This window comes from Oncorhynchus mykiss, chromosome 25 (assembly GCF_057628025.1).
Source record: "Oncorhynchus mykiss isolate SJ-2025 chromosome 25, ASM5762802v1, whole genome shotgun sequence".
Taxonomy (NCBI): domain Eukaryota; kingdom Metazoa; phylum Chordata; class Actinopteri; order Salmoniformes; family Salmonidae; genus Oncorhynchus; species Oncorhynchus mykiss.
In genome coordinates, this window is record NC_143046.1 from 23224959 (window position 1) to 23237877 (window position 12919).

At 43.9% G+C, this 12919-nt stretch overlaps 1 protein-coding gene across 4 annotated transcripts in view; it reads left to right on the top strand.

The window, feature by feature from the left end:
* Positions 1 to 12919, top strand: part of LOC110504406 (peroxisome proliferator-activated receptor gamma coactivator 1-beta) — a 110155-nt gene that overhangs the window by 62758 nt on the left and 34478 nt on the right. Inside the window, exon 1 of one of the 4 annotated variants that reach the window (XM_090219347.1) lies at positions 7783 to 7939. The exons of the other annotated variants lie outside the window; for them this stretch is intronic. Within the exon in view, the coding sequence (XP_090075473.1) occupies positions 7871 to 7939 (69 nt within the window). The 5' untranslated portion in view covers positions 7783 to 7870. Of the gene's footprint in view, positions 1 to 7782; positions 7940 to 12919 lie in introns of those variants that run through there. 4 annotated transcript variants of the gene reach the window in all.

Consider the following 12919-nt stretch of genomic DNA (forward strand, 5'->3'; position numbering starts at 1 on the left):
CTGTAGCAGTAGTTGTAGCAGAAGTTGTAGCAGTAGTTGTAGGTGTAGCAGTAGTTGTAGCAGCAGTTGTAGCAGTACTTGTAGCAGTAGCAGCAGTTGTAGCAGTAGTTGTAGCAGTAGCAGCAGTTGTAGCAGTAGCAGTAGTTGTAGCAGTAGCAGTAGTTGTAGCAGTAGCAGTAGTTGTAGCAGTAGCAGCAGTTGTAGCAGTAGTTGTAGCAGTAGCAGCAGTTGTAGCAGTAGCAGTAGTTGTAGCAGTAGTTGTAGCAGTAGTTGTAGCAGTAGCAGTAGTTGTAGCAGTAGCAGTAGTTGTAGCAGTAGCAGTAGTTGTAGCAGCAGTTGTAGCAGTAGCTGCAGTTGTAGCAGTAGCAGCAGTTGTAGCAGTAGCAGTAGTTGTAGCAGTAGCAGCAGTTGTAGCAGTAGTTGTAGCAGTAGTTGTAGCAGCAGTTGTAGCAGTAGCAGCAGTTGTAGCTGTAGTTGTGCTGTAGTTGTAGCAGTAGTAACAGCAGTTGTAGCAATAGTTGTGCTGTAGTTGAAGCAGTAGTAACATCAGTTGTAGCAGTAGCAGCAGTTGTTCAGTAGTTGTAGAGGTGGCAGTAGTATCAGCAGTTGTAGCAGCAGTAGTTGTAGTTGTAGCAGTAGTAACAGCAGTTGTAGCAGTAGTTGTGCTGTAGTTGTAGCAGTAGTAACAGCAGTTGTAGCAGTAGCAGTAGCGGTAGTTGTAGCAGCAGTTGTGGCAGTAGAAGTAGTTGTAGTTGTAGCAGCAGTTGTAGTTGTAGCAGTAGCAGCAGTTGTGCAGTAGTTGTATTGGTAGCAGTAGTAACAGCAGTTGTAGCAGCAGTTGAAGCAGCAGCAGTTGTAGTTGTAGCAGTAGTAACAGTAGTTGTAGCAGTAGTATCAGTAGTTGTAGCAGTAGTAACAGCAGTTGTAGCAGTAGCAGTAGTTGTAGCAGCAAGTGTAGCAGCAGTTGTAGCAGTAGTTGTAGAAGTAGTTGTAGCAGTAGTTGTAGCAGTAACAGTAGTTGTAGTGGTAGTAACAGCAGTTGTAGCAGTAGCAGCAGTTGTGCAGTAGTAGTGGTAGCAGTAGTAACAACAGTTGTACCAGTAGTTGTAGCAGTAGTAACAGCAGTTGTAGCAGTAGCGGTAGTTGTAACAGTAGCAGTAGCTGCAGTTGTAGCAGTAGTTGTAGCAGCAGTTATAGCAGTAGCAGCAGTTGTAGCAGTAGCAGTAGTTGTAGCAGTAGCAGTAGCTGCAGTTGTAGCAGTAGCAGTAGTTGTAGCAGCAGTAGCAGTAGTTGTAGCAGTAGCAGCAGTTGTAGCAGTAGTTGTAGCAGTAGTTGTAGCAGCAGTTATAGCAGGTAGCAGCAGTTGTAGCAGTAGTTGTAGCAGTAGCAGTAGTTGTAGCAGTAGCAGTAGTTGTAGTAGTAGCAGTAGTTGTAGCAGTAGCAGTAGTTGTAGCAGTAGTTATAGCAGTAGCAGCAGTTGTAGCAGTAGTTGTAGTAGTAGCAGTAGTTGTAGCAGTAGTTGTGGCAGTAGTTATAGCAGTAGCAGTAGTTATAGCAGTAGCAGCAGTTGTAGCAGTAGTTGTAGTAGTAGCAGTAGTTGTAGCAGTAGTTGTAGCAGTAGCAGTAGTTGTAGCAGTAGCAGCAGTTGTAGCAGTTGTTGTAGCAGTAGCAGTAGTTGTAGCAGTAGTTGTAGCAGTAGCAGTAGTTGTAGCAGTAGTTGTAGCAGTAGCAGTAGTTGTAGCAGTAGTTGTAGCAGTAGCAGTAGTTGTAGCTGTAGTTGTAGCAGTAGCAGTAGTTGTAGCAGTAGTTATAGCAGTAGCAGCAGTTGTAGTAGTAGTTGTAGCAGTAGTAACAGCAGTTGTAGCAGTAGTTGTGCTGTAGTTGTAGCAGTAGTAACAGCAGTTGTAGCAGTAGCAGTAGCGGTAGTTGTAGCAGCAGTTGTGGCAGTAGAAGTAGTTGTAGTTGTAGCAGCAGTTGTAGTTGTAGCAGTAGCAGCAGTTGTGCAGTAGTTGTATTGGTAGCAGTAGTAACAGCAGTTGTAGCAGCAGTTGAAGCAGCAGCAGTTGTAGTTGTAGCAGTAGTAACAGTAGTTGTAGCAGTAGTATCAGTAGTTGTAGCAGTAGTAACAGCAGTTGTAGCAGTAGCAGTAGTTGTAGCAGCAAGTGTAGCAGCAGTTGTAGCAGTAGTTGTAGAAGTAGTTGTAGCAGTAGTTGTAGCAGTAACAGTAGTTGTAGTGGTAGTAACAGCAGTTGTAGCAGTAGCAGCAGTTGTGCAGTAGTAGTGGTAGCAGTAGTAACAACAGTTGTACCAGTAGTTGTAGCAGTAGTAACAGCAGTTGTAGCAGTAGCGGTAGTTGTAACAGTAGCAGTAGCTGCAGTTGTAGCAGTAGTTGTAGCAGCAGTTATAGCAGTAGCAGCAGTTGTAGCAGTAGCAGTAGTTGTAGCAGTAGCAGTAGCTGCAGTTGTAGCAGTAGCAGTAGTTGTAGCAGCAGTAGCAGTAGTTGTAGCAGTAGCAGCAGTTGTAGCAGTAGTTGTAGCAGTAGTTGTAGCAGCAGTTATAGCAGGTAGCAGCAGTTGTAGCAGTAGTTGTAGCAGTAGCAGTAGTTGTAGCAGTAGCAGTAGTTGTAGTAGTAGCAGTAGTTGTAGCAGTAGCAGTAGTTGTAGCAGTAGTTATAGCAGTAGCAGCAGTTGTAGCAGTAGTTGTAGTAGTAGCAGTAGTTGTAGCAGTAGTTGTGGCAGTAGTTATAGCAGTAGCAGTAGTTATAGCAGTAGCAGCAGTTGTAGCAGTAGTTGTAGTAGTAGCAGTAGTTGTAGCAGTAGTTGTAGCAGTAGCAGTAGTTGTAGCAGTAGCAGCAGTTGTAGCAGTTGTTGTAGCAGTAGCAGTAGTTGTAGCAGTAGTTGTAGCAGTAGCAGTAGTTGTAGCAGTAGTTGTAGCAGTAGCAGTAGTTGTAGCAGTAGTTGTAGCAGTAGCAGTAGTTGTAGCTGTAGTTGTAGCAGTAGCAGTAGTTGTAGCAGTAGTTATAGCAGTAGCAGCAGTTGTAGTAGTAGTTGTAGCAGTAGCAGCAGTTGTAGCAGTAGTTGTAGCAGCAGTTGTAGCAGTAGTTGTAGCAGTAGTTGTAGCAGTAGCAGTAGTTATAGCAGTAGCAGTAGTTGTAGCAGCAGTTGTAGCAGTAGCAGCAGTTGTAGCAGTAGTTGTAGCAGTAGTTGTAGCAGTAGTTGTAGCAGTAGCAGTAGTTGTAGCAGTAGTTGTAGCAGTAGTTGTAGCAGTAGTTGTAGCAGTAGTTGTAGCAGCAGTTGTAGCAGTAGTTGTAGCAGTAGTTGTAGCAGTAGTTATAGCAGTAGCAGTAGTTGTAGCAGCAGTTGTAGCAGTAGCAGCAGTTGTAGCAGTAGTTGTAGCAGTAGCAGCAGTTGTAGTAGTAGTTGTAGCAGTAGCAGCAGTTGTAGCAGTAGTTGTAGCAGCAGTTGTAGCAGTAGTTGTAGCAGTAGTTGTAGCAGTAGCAGTAGTTATAGCAGTAGCAGTAGTTGTAGCAGCAGTTGTAGCAGTAGCAGCAGTTGTAGCAGTAGTTGTAGCAGTAGTTGTAGCAGTAGCAGTAGTTATAGCAGTAGTTATAGTAGTAGCAGTAGTTGTAGCAGTAGCAGCAGTTGTAGCAGTAGCAGTAGTTGTAGCAGTAGTTATAGCAGTAGCAGTAGTTAGTAGTTATAGCAGTAGCAGCAGTTGTAGCGGTAGTTGTAGCAGTAGTTGTAGCAGTAGCAGTAGTTATAGCAGTAGTTATAGCAGTAGCAGTAGTTGTAGCAGTAGTTGTAGCAGTAGCAGTAGTTGTAGCAGTAGCAGCAGTTGTAGCAGTTGTTGTAGCAGTAGCAGTAGTTGTAGCAGTAGTTGTAGCAGTAGCAGTAGTTGTAGCAGTAGTTGTAGCAGTAGCAGTAGTTGTAGCAGTAGTTGTAGCAGTAGCAGTAGTTGTAGCAGTAGTTGTAGCAGTAGCAGTAGTTGTAGCAGTAGTTATAGCAGTAGCAGCAGTTGTAGTAGTAGTTGTAGCAGTAGCAGCAGTTGTAGCAGTAGTTGTAGCAGCAGTTGTAGCAGTAGTTGTAGCAGTAGTTGTAGCAGTAGCAGTAGTTATAGCAGTAGCAGTAGTTGTAGCAGCAGTTGTAGCAGTAGCAGCAGTTGTAGCAGTAGTTGTAGCAGTAGTTGTAGCAGTAGTTGTAGCAGTAGCAGCAGTTGTAGCAGTAGTTGTAGCAGTAGTTGTAGCAGTAGTTGTAGCAGTAGTTGTAGCAGTAGTTGTAGCAGTAGTTGTAGCAGTAGCAGCAGTTGTAGCAGTAGTTGTAGCAGTAGTTGTAGCAGTAGTTGTAGCAGTAGTTGTAGCAGTAGTTGTAGCAGTAGTTGTAGCAGCAGTTGTAGCAGTAGTTGTAGCAGTAGTTGTAGCAGTAGCAGTAGTTATAGCAGTAGCAGTAGTTGTAGCAGCAGTTGTAGCAGTAGCAGCAGTTGTAGCAGTAGTTGTAGCAGTAGCAGCAGTTGTAGTAGTAGTTGTAGCAGTAGCAGCAGTTGTAGCAGTAGTTGTAGCAGTAGTTGTAGCAGTAGCAGTAGTTATAGCAGTAGCAGTAGTTGTAGCAGCAGTTGTAGCAGTAGCAGCAGTTGTAGCAGTAGTTGTAGCAGTAGTTGTAGCAGTAGCAGTAGTTATAGCAGTAGTTATAGTAGTAGCAGTAGTTGTAGCAGTAGCAGCAGTTGTAGCAGTAGCAGTAGTTGTAGCAGTAGTTATAGCAGTAGCAGTAGTTATAGCAGTAGCAGCAGTTGTAGCGGTAGTTGTAGCAGTAGTTGTAGCAGTAGCAGTAGTTATAGCAGTAGTTATAGCAGTAGCAGTAGTTGTAGCAGTAGCAGCAGTTGTAGCAGTAGCAGCAGTTGTAGCAGTAGTTGTAGCAGTAGTTGTAGCAGTAGCAGTAGTTATAGCAGTAGCAGTAGTTGTAGCAGCAGTTGTAGCAGTAGCAGCAGTTGTAGCAGTAGTTGTAGCAGTAGTTGTAGCAGTAGCAGTAGTTATAGCAGTAGTTATAGCAGTAGCAGTAGTTGTAGCAGTAGCAGCAGTTGTAGCAGTAGCAGTAGTTGTAGCAGTAGTTATAGCAGTAGCAGTAGTTGTAGCAGTAGCAGCAGTTGTAGCAGTAGTTGTAGCAGTAGTTGTAGCAGTAGCAGTAGTTATAGCAGTAGTTATAGCAGTAGCAGTAGTTGTAGCAGTAGCAGCAGTTGTAGCAGTAGCAGTAGTTGTAGCAGTAGTTATAGCAGTAGCAGTAGTTATAGCAGTAGCAGCAGTTGTAGCAGTAGTTGTAGCAGTAGTTGTTGCAGTAGTTGTAGCAGTAGCAGTAGTTGTAGCAGTAGTTGTAGCAGTAGCAGTAGTTGTAGCAGTAGTTGTAGCAGTAGCAGTAGTTGTAGCAGCAGTTATAGCAGTAGCAGTAGTTGTAGCAGTATTTGTAGCAGTAGCAGCAGTAGCAGTATTTGTAGCAGTAGCAGCAGTAGCAGTAGTTGTAGCAGTAGTTGTAGCAGAAGTAACAGAAGTTGTAACAGTATTTTGTCAGTTCTCCCTGTCCTCACTAGCCTACAGGTTGTCCTTGTATGGTTGTGCTTTGGGAGAGAGAAAGAATCGGGACCCACACTGCACTGTGTGACTCGTTCCACTGACTTTGAAGCACATGACTGTGACTGTGTGAGCTTTATATAACACAACACACACAATGGCGAGCATCCATATGCTGTCTATAATTCGTTTTTTGGGGGATCGATATAGATGTCTTTGCCGTTTTTGACTGAATGGATAGGAACGTGTTGCCTAAGCGAACACACATGGAAATTCAACAAATAGCTCTTTTAATGGCCTCAAGGATCCTGTTTTCAAAAGGCCACTATGGATTCTGGACATTTTGTATGCAGCATATGCAATGGTATTTTTTGATCAGATACCAGTTTTAGAGGGGAAATATTCACCGATAACCGATATATCTGCTAGAAGTCGACCGATTATGATTTTTCAACGCCGATACCAATTATTGGAGGACCAAAAAAAGTCGATACCGATTAATCGGACGATTTTTATGTATTTATTTGTAATAATGACAATTACAACAATACTGAATGAACAATGAACACTTTTATTTTAACTTAATATAATACATAAATAAAAATCTATTTAGTCTCAAGTAAATAATGAAACATGATCAATTTGGTTTAAATAATGCAAAAACCCGGTGTTGGAGAAGAAATATGTGCCATGTAAAAAAGCTAACGTTTAAGTTCCTTGCTCAGAACATGAGAACATATGAAACTGGTGCTTCTATATTCCCAGTTCTTTAATATTCCCAGTTCAGAAGTTTTAGGTTGTAGTTATTATAGGAATTATGACGCGTCAACTATTTCTCTCTATACCATTTGTATTTCATATACCTTTGACGATTGGATGTTCTAATAGGCACTTTAGTATTGCCAGCCTAATCTCAAGGGTTGATAGGCTTGAAGTCATAAACAGCTCAATGCTTGAAGCACAGCGAAGAGCTGCTGGCAAATGCAGTAAAGTGCTGTTTGAATGAATGCTTAGGAGCCTGCTGCTGCCTACCACCGCTCAGTCAGACTGCTCTATCAAATATCAAATCATAGACTTAATTATAACATAATAAACACAGAAATACGAGCCTTTGGTCATTAATATGGTCAAATCCAGAAACTATCATTTTGAAAACAAATTATTCTTTCAGTGAAATTTGGGTAACAACCCTAAGTCTAAATATTGCTGGTACATTGCACAACCTTCAATGTATGTCATAATTGTGTATAATTCTGGCAAATTAGTTCACAGGTCGCAACGAGCCAGGCGGCCCAACCTGTTGCATATACCCGGACTCTGCTTGCACTGAACGCAAGAGAAGTGACACAATTTCCCTAGTTAATATTGCCTGCTAACATGAATTTATTTTAACTAAATATGCAGGTTTAAAAAAAAATATATTTTTGTGTATTGATTTTAAGAAAGGCATTGATGTTTTTGGTTGGGTACGTTTGTGCAACGATAAAGCTTTTTCGCGAATACGCTTTTGTTAAATCAGGACAAGCTAGTTAAACTAGTAATATCATCAACCTTGTGTAGTTAACTAGTGATTATGTGAAGATTGCTTATTTTATAAGATAAGTTTAATGCTAGCTAGCAACTTACCTTGGCTCCTTGCAGCCACAAATATAACATGTCAGATTTCACGGCTTTCACTAAAGGGCTGTAACGTTAACACAGAGTTGAACGTTCTTAGCACAGCTCTTGCTTTACATTTTGGACATAGCATCTATTGTTTGTAATGACACCCAACAACGAACCATGACACTTCACCTGACAGTAATTCTATGGCCAGTGTGTATTTTTGGCACTTTATTGAGCTGGCAAGCTTCTATCTACTCAACACTCACCATAGAAGCATTAACCGTTAGTTAATAGTAGTTCACTCTTCTCTCTGACTGGTTTAGTTGCGTTGGGTGAAAAGTCTTGCTGTAGTGCGAAGGCAAGATAGGCTTATAGCGCCCTCTTCAGGACAAATTATGAAATGTAAAAAGTTATCAAATATTATGAAGAACGACATTTTTGTGTGTTTTTTCCCCCTGCTTCTTTTCTGGTCCTTTTCAGTGGATTAAACACAGATACAAATACAGCCGTAAAGGGCTAATACACGGCTCTGGTTGGCTGTAAACAGACATGGACATCGATAAGGAGTGCATAGTTCACATTCCTTCCTGGTTTATTTCTCCCTTGTCACCTTGGGCTTTCTGTTGATGTCACATATTTCAGAGGTGGTGGTGGAGGCTACATGTCCCCATAGCAGCTGAGGGGGAGCGAGAGAACAAGGGGACGAGGAGGATGACAGAAAAGACAGAACACAGAAATGAAAACAGGAGAGCTGAAAGGACGGTGGTGGTGTTCTTGATAGTAGGTTATGGCTGGATTAACAATGATGTGCCAGCCAACATTAACATAATTATCTCTGTGTGTAGTTTCACACAACACATGGCTGAGCTAACACTGTTTTCATGTCTCAGTTGGCAGTTTCTGTTGCCACTTTAGAACACTGACTCATTTCCTTTTAGGTCCACACAAGGCAAAAATATCCACTCTGCATTTGATAGGTTGATTATTATACATAACCTCCTTTGAGTTAGCAACAATTCACACCACAGCTCATAATTACATGCTTTAGATGATTCCTGCATTCTGATTCCTGGGCCCGTATCCACAATTTATCTCAGAGTAAGAGTGCTGTTCTAGGATCAGTTTAGGCTTTCATATCATAATAAATAAAATTATATCAACAGATCCTAGATTAGAACTCCTTCTATAGAGATTCAGTTCTGGTGAATGGCCACCAGCATGGATCCCCACAGACAGCGTGTAGTATTACTAAATGACAGAGGCCACAGCCCCTTCAATTAAGGTGTTGTTGTGGTTCAGTGGTGCGGCTCTGTTTCAATGGTGTGGCTTTGGTTCAGTGGTGCGGCTTTGGTTCAGTGGTGCGGCTCTGGTTCAATGGTGTGGCTCTGGTTCAATGGTGTGGCTCTGGTTCAATGGTGTGGCTCTGGTTCAATGGTGCGGCTCTGGTTCAATGGTGTGGCTCTGGTTCAATGGTGTGGCTCTGGTTCAATGGTGTGGCTCTGATTCAGTGGTGCGGCTCTGGTTCAATGGTGCGGCTCTGTTTCAATGGTGTGGCTCTGGTTCAGTGGTGCGGCTCTGGTTCAGTGGTGCGGCTCTGGTTCAATGGTGTGGCTCTGGTTCAATGGTGTGGCTGTTTTAATGGTGTGACTCTGGTTCAATGGTGTGGCTGTGGTTCAATGGTGTGGCTGTGGTATGTGATTAAATCTGCTACATGATGCATAACCACAGTGACTGAGGGGGGAGCGGCCTCAATGCACGTCCATGTCATGAGTGGTGCAGCAGTCTAAGACACTGCATCGCAGTGCTAGAGGCGTCACTACAGATCTGGGTTCGATCCCGGGTTGTGTCGCAGCTGGCCGCGATTGGGAGACCAATGAGGCTCCACACAATTGGCCCCGCATCGTCTGGGTTAGGGGAGGATTTGGCCGGCTTGGATGTCCTTGTCCCATCACGCTCTTGCGACTCCTTGTGACGGCCAGGCGCATGCATGCTGACTTCTGTCGCCAGCTGTACAGTGTTTCCTCCGACATATTGGTGCAGCTGGCTTCTGGGGTAAGCGGGCAGTGTGTTAAGAAGCAGTGCGGCTTGGCGGTCGTGTTTCGGAGGATGCATGGCTCTCGACCTTTGCCTCTTCCAAGTCCATACGGGAGTTGCAGTGATGGGATATGACTGTAACTCTCAATTGGATATCACTAAATTGAGGGGGAAAATAACCAAAAAAACATACTGTACATGCGTGCATATCGGTGTGTGTACATGGGTGCGTGCGTGTGTGTGTGTGTGTGTGCGTGCGTGTGCGTGCATGCATGCACTCATGCGTGAGTATTTGCATCTGTGCCTGACAGTTCTCCCTGTGACCTTAAACCTTCAGAGCCTAAGGATATTTTTATTGATTGATATCCAGGCGTTCTGCTATGGAGACAAGGGAGGGGAGAAACAGGTCAAAAACACAAAGCCTGCCTGGAAATAAAGAGCTTTGTTCAAATTGATTAGCCTGACCTCTTATTAGAGAGAGAGAGAGAGAGAGAGAGAGAGACAGACAGAGAGAGAAAATCAAATTTTGATAAACTCCCATGTCTATTGGGTGAAATACCACAGTGTGCACAGCAGCAAGATTTGTGACCTGTTGCCACAAGAAAAGGGCAACCAGTGAAGAACAAACACCATTGTAAATACAACCTATATTTATGTTTATTTATGTAACGTCTGCTTCCGACTCACACTCTCAAACACGTAGATCCCCTGAACTCAGCTCACTTTCCAGCCCACTTTCCAGCCCACAAAACACATAGATCCCCTGAACGCAGATCACTCTCCAGATCCCAATCACCTGAATTCTGATCACCTGTTCACACACCTGTATGTCATTATCACACACTACTTAGTTCAGTTCATTGCACCCCATCATTGTGAGGTATTTTTTGTTTTGAAACACGGTCTAGTCGGAGCTCTGTTCATTTCCGTATTAGTCCTCCTGTGAATCATAGTTTTTGGCCATCCTCACTAACAACGCCTTTTTGCCTGTTCCCTGCCTGTACTGTGACTGTCAGATTTCCTGTCATCAACCTCTTGCCTGATCTTCCGGACTGCGTTATTAGCCTGTTCCCTGCCTGTACTGTGACTGTCAGATTTCCTGTCATCAACCTCTTGCCTGATCTTCCGGACTGCGTTATTAGCCTGTTCCCTGCCTGTACTGTGACTGTCAGATTTCCTGTCATCAACCTCTTGCCTGATCTTCCAGACTGCGTTATTAGCCTGTTCCCTGCCTGTACTGTGACTGTCAGATTTCCTGTCATCAACCTCTTGCCTGATCTTCCGGACTGCGTTATTAGCCTGTTCCCTGCCTGTACTGTGACTGTCAGATTTCCTGTCATCAACCTCTTGCCTGATATTCTGGACTGCGTTATTAGCCTGTTCCCTGCCTGTACTGTGACTGTCAGATTTCCTGTCATCAACCTCTTGCCTGATCTTCCGGACTGCGTTATTAGCCTTTCCCTGCCTGTACTGTGACTGTCAGATTTCCTGTCATCAACCTCTTGCCTGATATTCTGGACTGCGTTATTAGCCTGTTCCCTGCCTGTACTGTGACTGTCAGATTTCCTGTCATCAACCTCTTGCCTGATCTTCCGGACTGCGTTATTAGCCTTTCCCTGCCTGTACTGTGACTGTCAGATTTCCTGTCATCAACCTCTTGCCTGATCTTCCGGACTGCGTTATTAGCCTGTTCCCTGCCTGTACTGTGACTGTCAGATTTCCTGTCATCAACCTCTTGCCTGATCTTCCGGACTACGTTATTAGCCTTTCCCTGCCTGTACTGTGACTGTCAGATTTCCTGTCATCAACCTCTTGCCTGATCTTCCGGACTGCGTTATTAGCCTTTCCCTGCCTGTACTGTGACTGTCAGATTTCCTGTCATCAACCTCTTGCCTGATCTTCCGGACTGCGTTATTAGCCTGTTCCCTGCCTGTACTGTGACTGTCAGATTTCCTGTCATCAACCTCTTGCCTGATCTTCCGGACTGCGTTATTAGCCTTTCCCTGCCTGTACTGTGACTGTCAGATTTCCTGTCATCAACCTCTTGCCTGATCTTCCGGACTGCGTTATTAGCCTGTTCCCTGCCTGTACTGTGACTGTCAGATTTCCTGTCATCAACCTCTTGCCTGATCTTCCGGACTGCGTTATTAGCCTTTCCCTGCCTGTACTGTGACTGTCAGATTTCCTGTCATCAACCTCTTGCCTGATCTTCCGGACTGCGTTATTAGCCTGTTCCCTGCCTGTACTGTGACTGTCAGATTTCCTGTCATCAACCTCTTGCCTGATCTTCCGGACTGCGTTATTAGCCTGTTCCCTGCCTGTACTGTGACCGTTTTGGACCCCCTGTGTATGACCTTCTGCCTGTCCCTGGACCCAGCTACCTGCCTCTTCCTGTGGTCCTTTGCTAATAAACACCTGCTGTGCCCTGCTCTTGAACCAGCACTCGGTCTCCCATCGTATTAATTACAATTGAACTATTTGCACATGAGTACAACACTGTGTATATATACAGTGGGGCAAAAAAGTATTTAGTCAGCCACCAATTGCGCAAGTTCTCCAACTTAAAAAGATGAGAGAGGCCTGTATTTTTCATCATAGGTACACTTCAGCTATGACAGACAAAATGAGAGAAAATAAATCCAGAAAATCACATTGTATGATTTTTAATGAATTTATTTGCAAATTATGGTGGAAAATAAGTATTTGGTCAATAACAAAAGTTTATCTCAATACTTTGTTATATACCCTTTGTTGGCAATGACAGAGGTCAAACGTTTTCTGTAAGTCTTCACAAGGTTTTCACACACTGTTGCTGGTATTTTGGCCCATCCTCCATGCAGATCTCCTCTAGAGCAGTGATGTTTTGGGGCTGTTGCTGGGCAACACGGATTTTCATCTCCCTCCAAAGATTTTCTATGGGGTTGAGATCTGGAGACTGGCTAGGCCACTCCAGGACCTTGAAATGCTTCTCATCAAGCCACTCCTTCGTTGCCCGGGCGGTGTGTTTGGGATCTTTGTCATGCTGAAAGACCCAGCCACGTTTCATCTTCAATGCCCTTGCTGATGGAAGGAGGTTTTCACTCAAAATCTCACGATACATGGCCCCATTCATTCTTTCCTTTACACGGATCAGTCGTCCTGGTCCCTTTGCAGAAAAACAGCCCCAAAACATGATGTTTCCACCCCCATGCTTAACAGTAGGTATGGCTGAGTTGGATGCAACTCAGCATTCTTTGTCCTCCAAACACGACGAGTTGAGTTTTTACCAAAAAGTTATATTTTGGTTTCATCTGACCATATGACATTCTCCCAATCTTCTTCTGGATCATCCAAATGCTCTCTAGCAATCTTCAGACGGGCCTGGACATGTACAGTGGTCTTGTATGTCTTCCATTTCCTAATAATTGCTCCCACAGTTGATTTCTTCAAACCAAGCTGCTTACCTATTGCAGATTCAGTCTTCCCAGCCTGGTGCAGGTCTACAATTTTGTTTCTGGTGTCCTTTGACAGCTCTTTGGTCTTGGCCATAGTCGAGTTTGGAGTGTGACTGTTTGAGGTTGTGGACAGGTGTCTTTTACACTGACAACAAGTTCAAACAGGTGCCATTAATACAGGTAACAAGTGGAGGACAGAGGAGCCTCTTAAAGAAGAAGTTACAGGTCTGTGAGAGCCAGAAATCTTGCTTGTTTGTAGGTGACCAAATACTTATTTATCCACCATAATTTG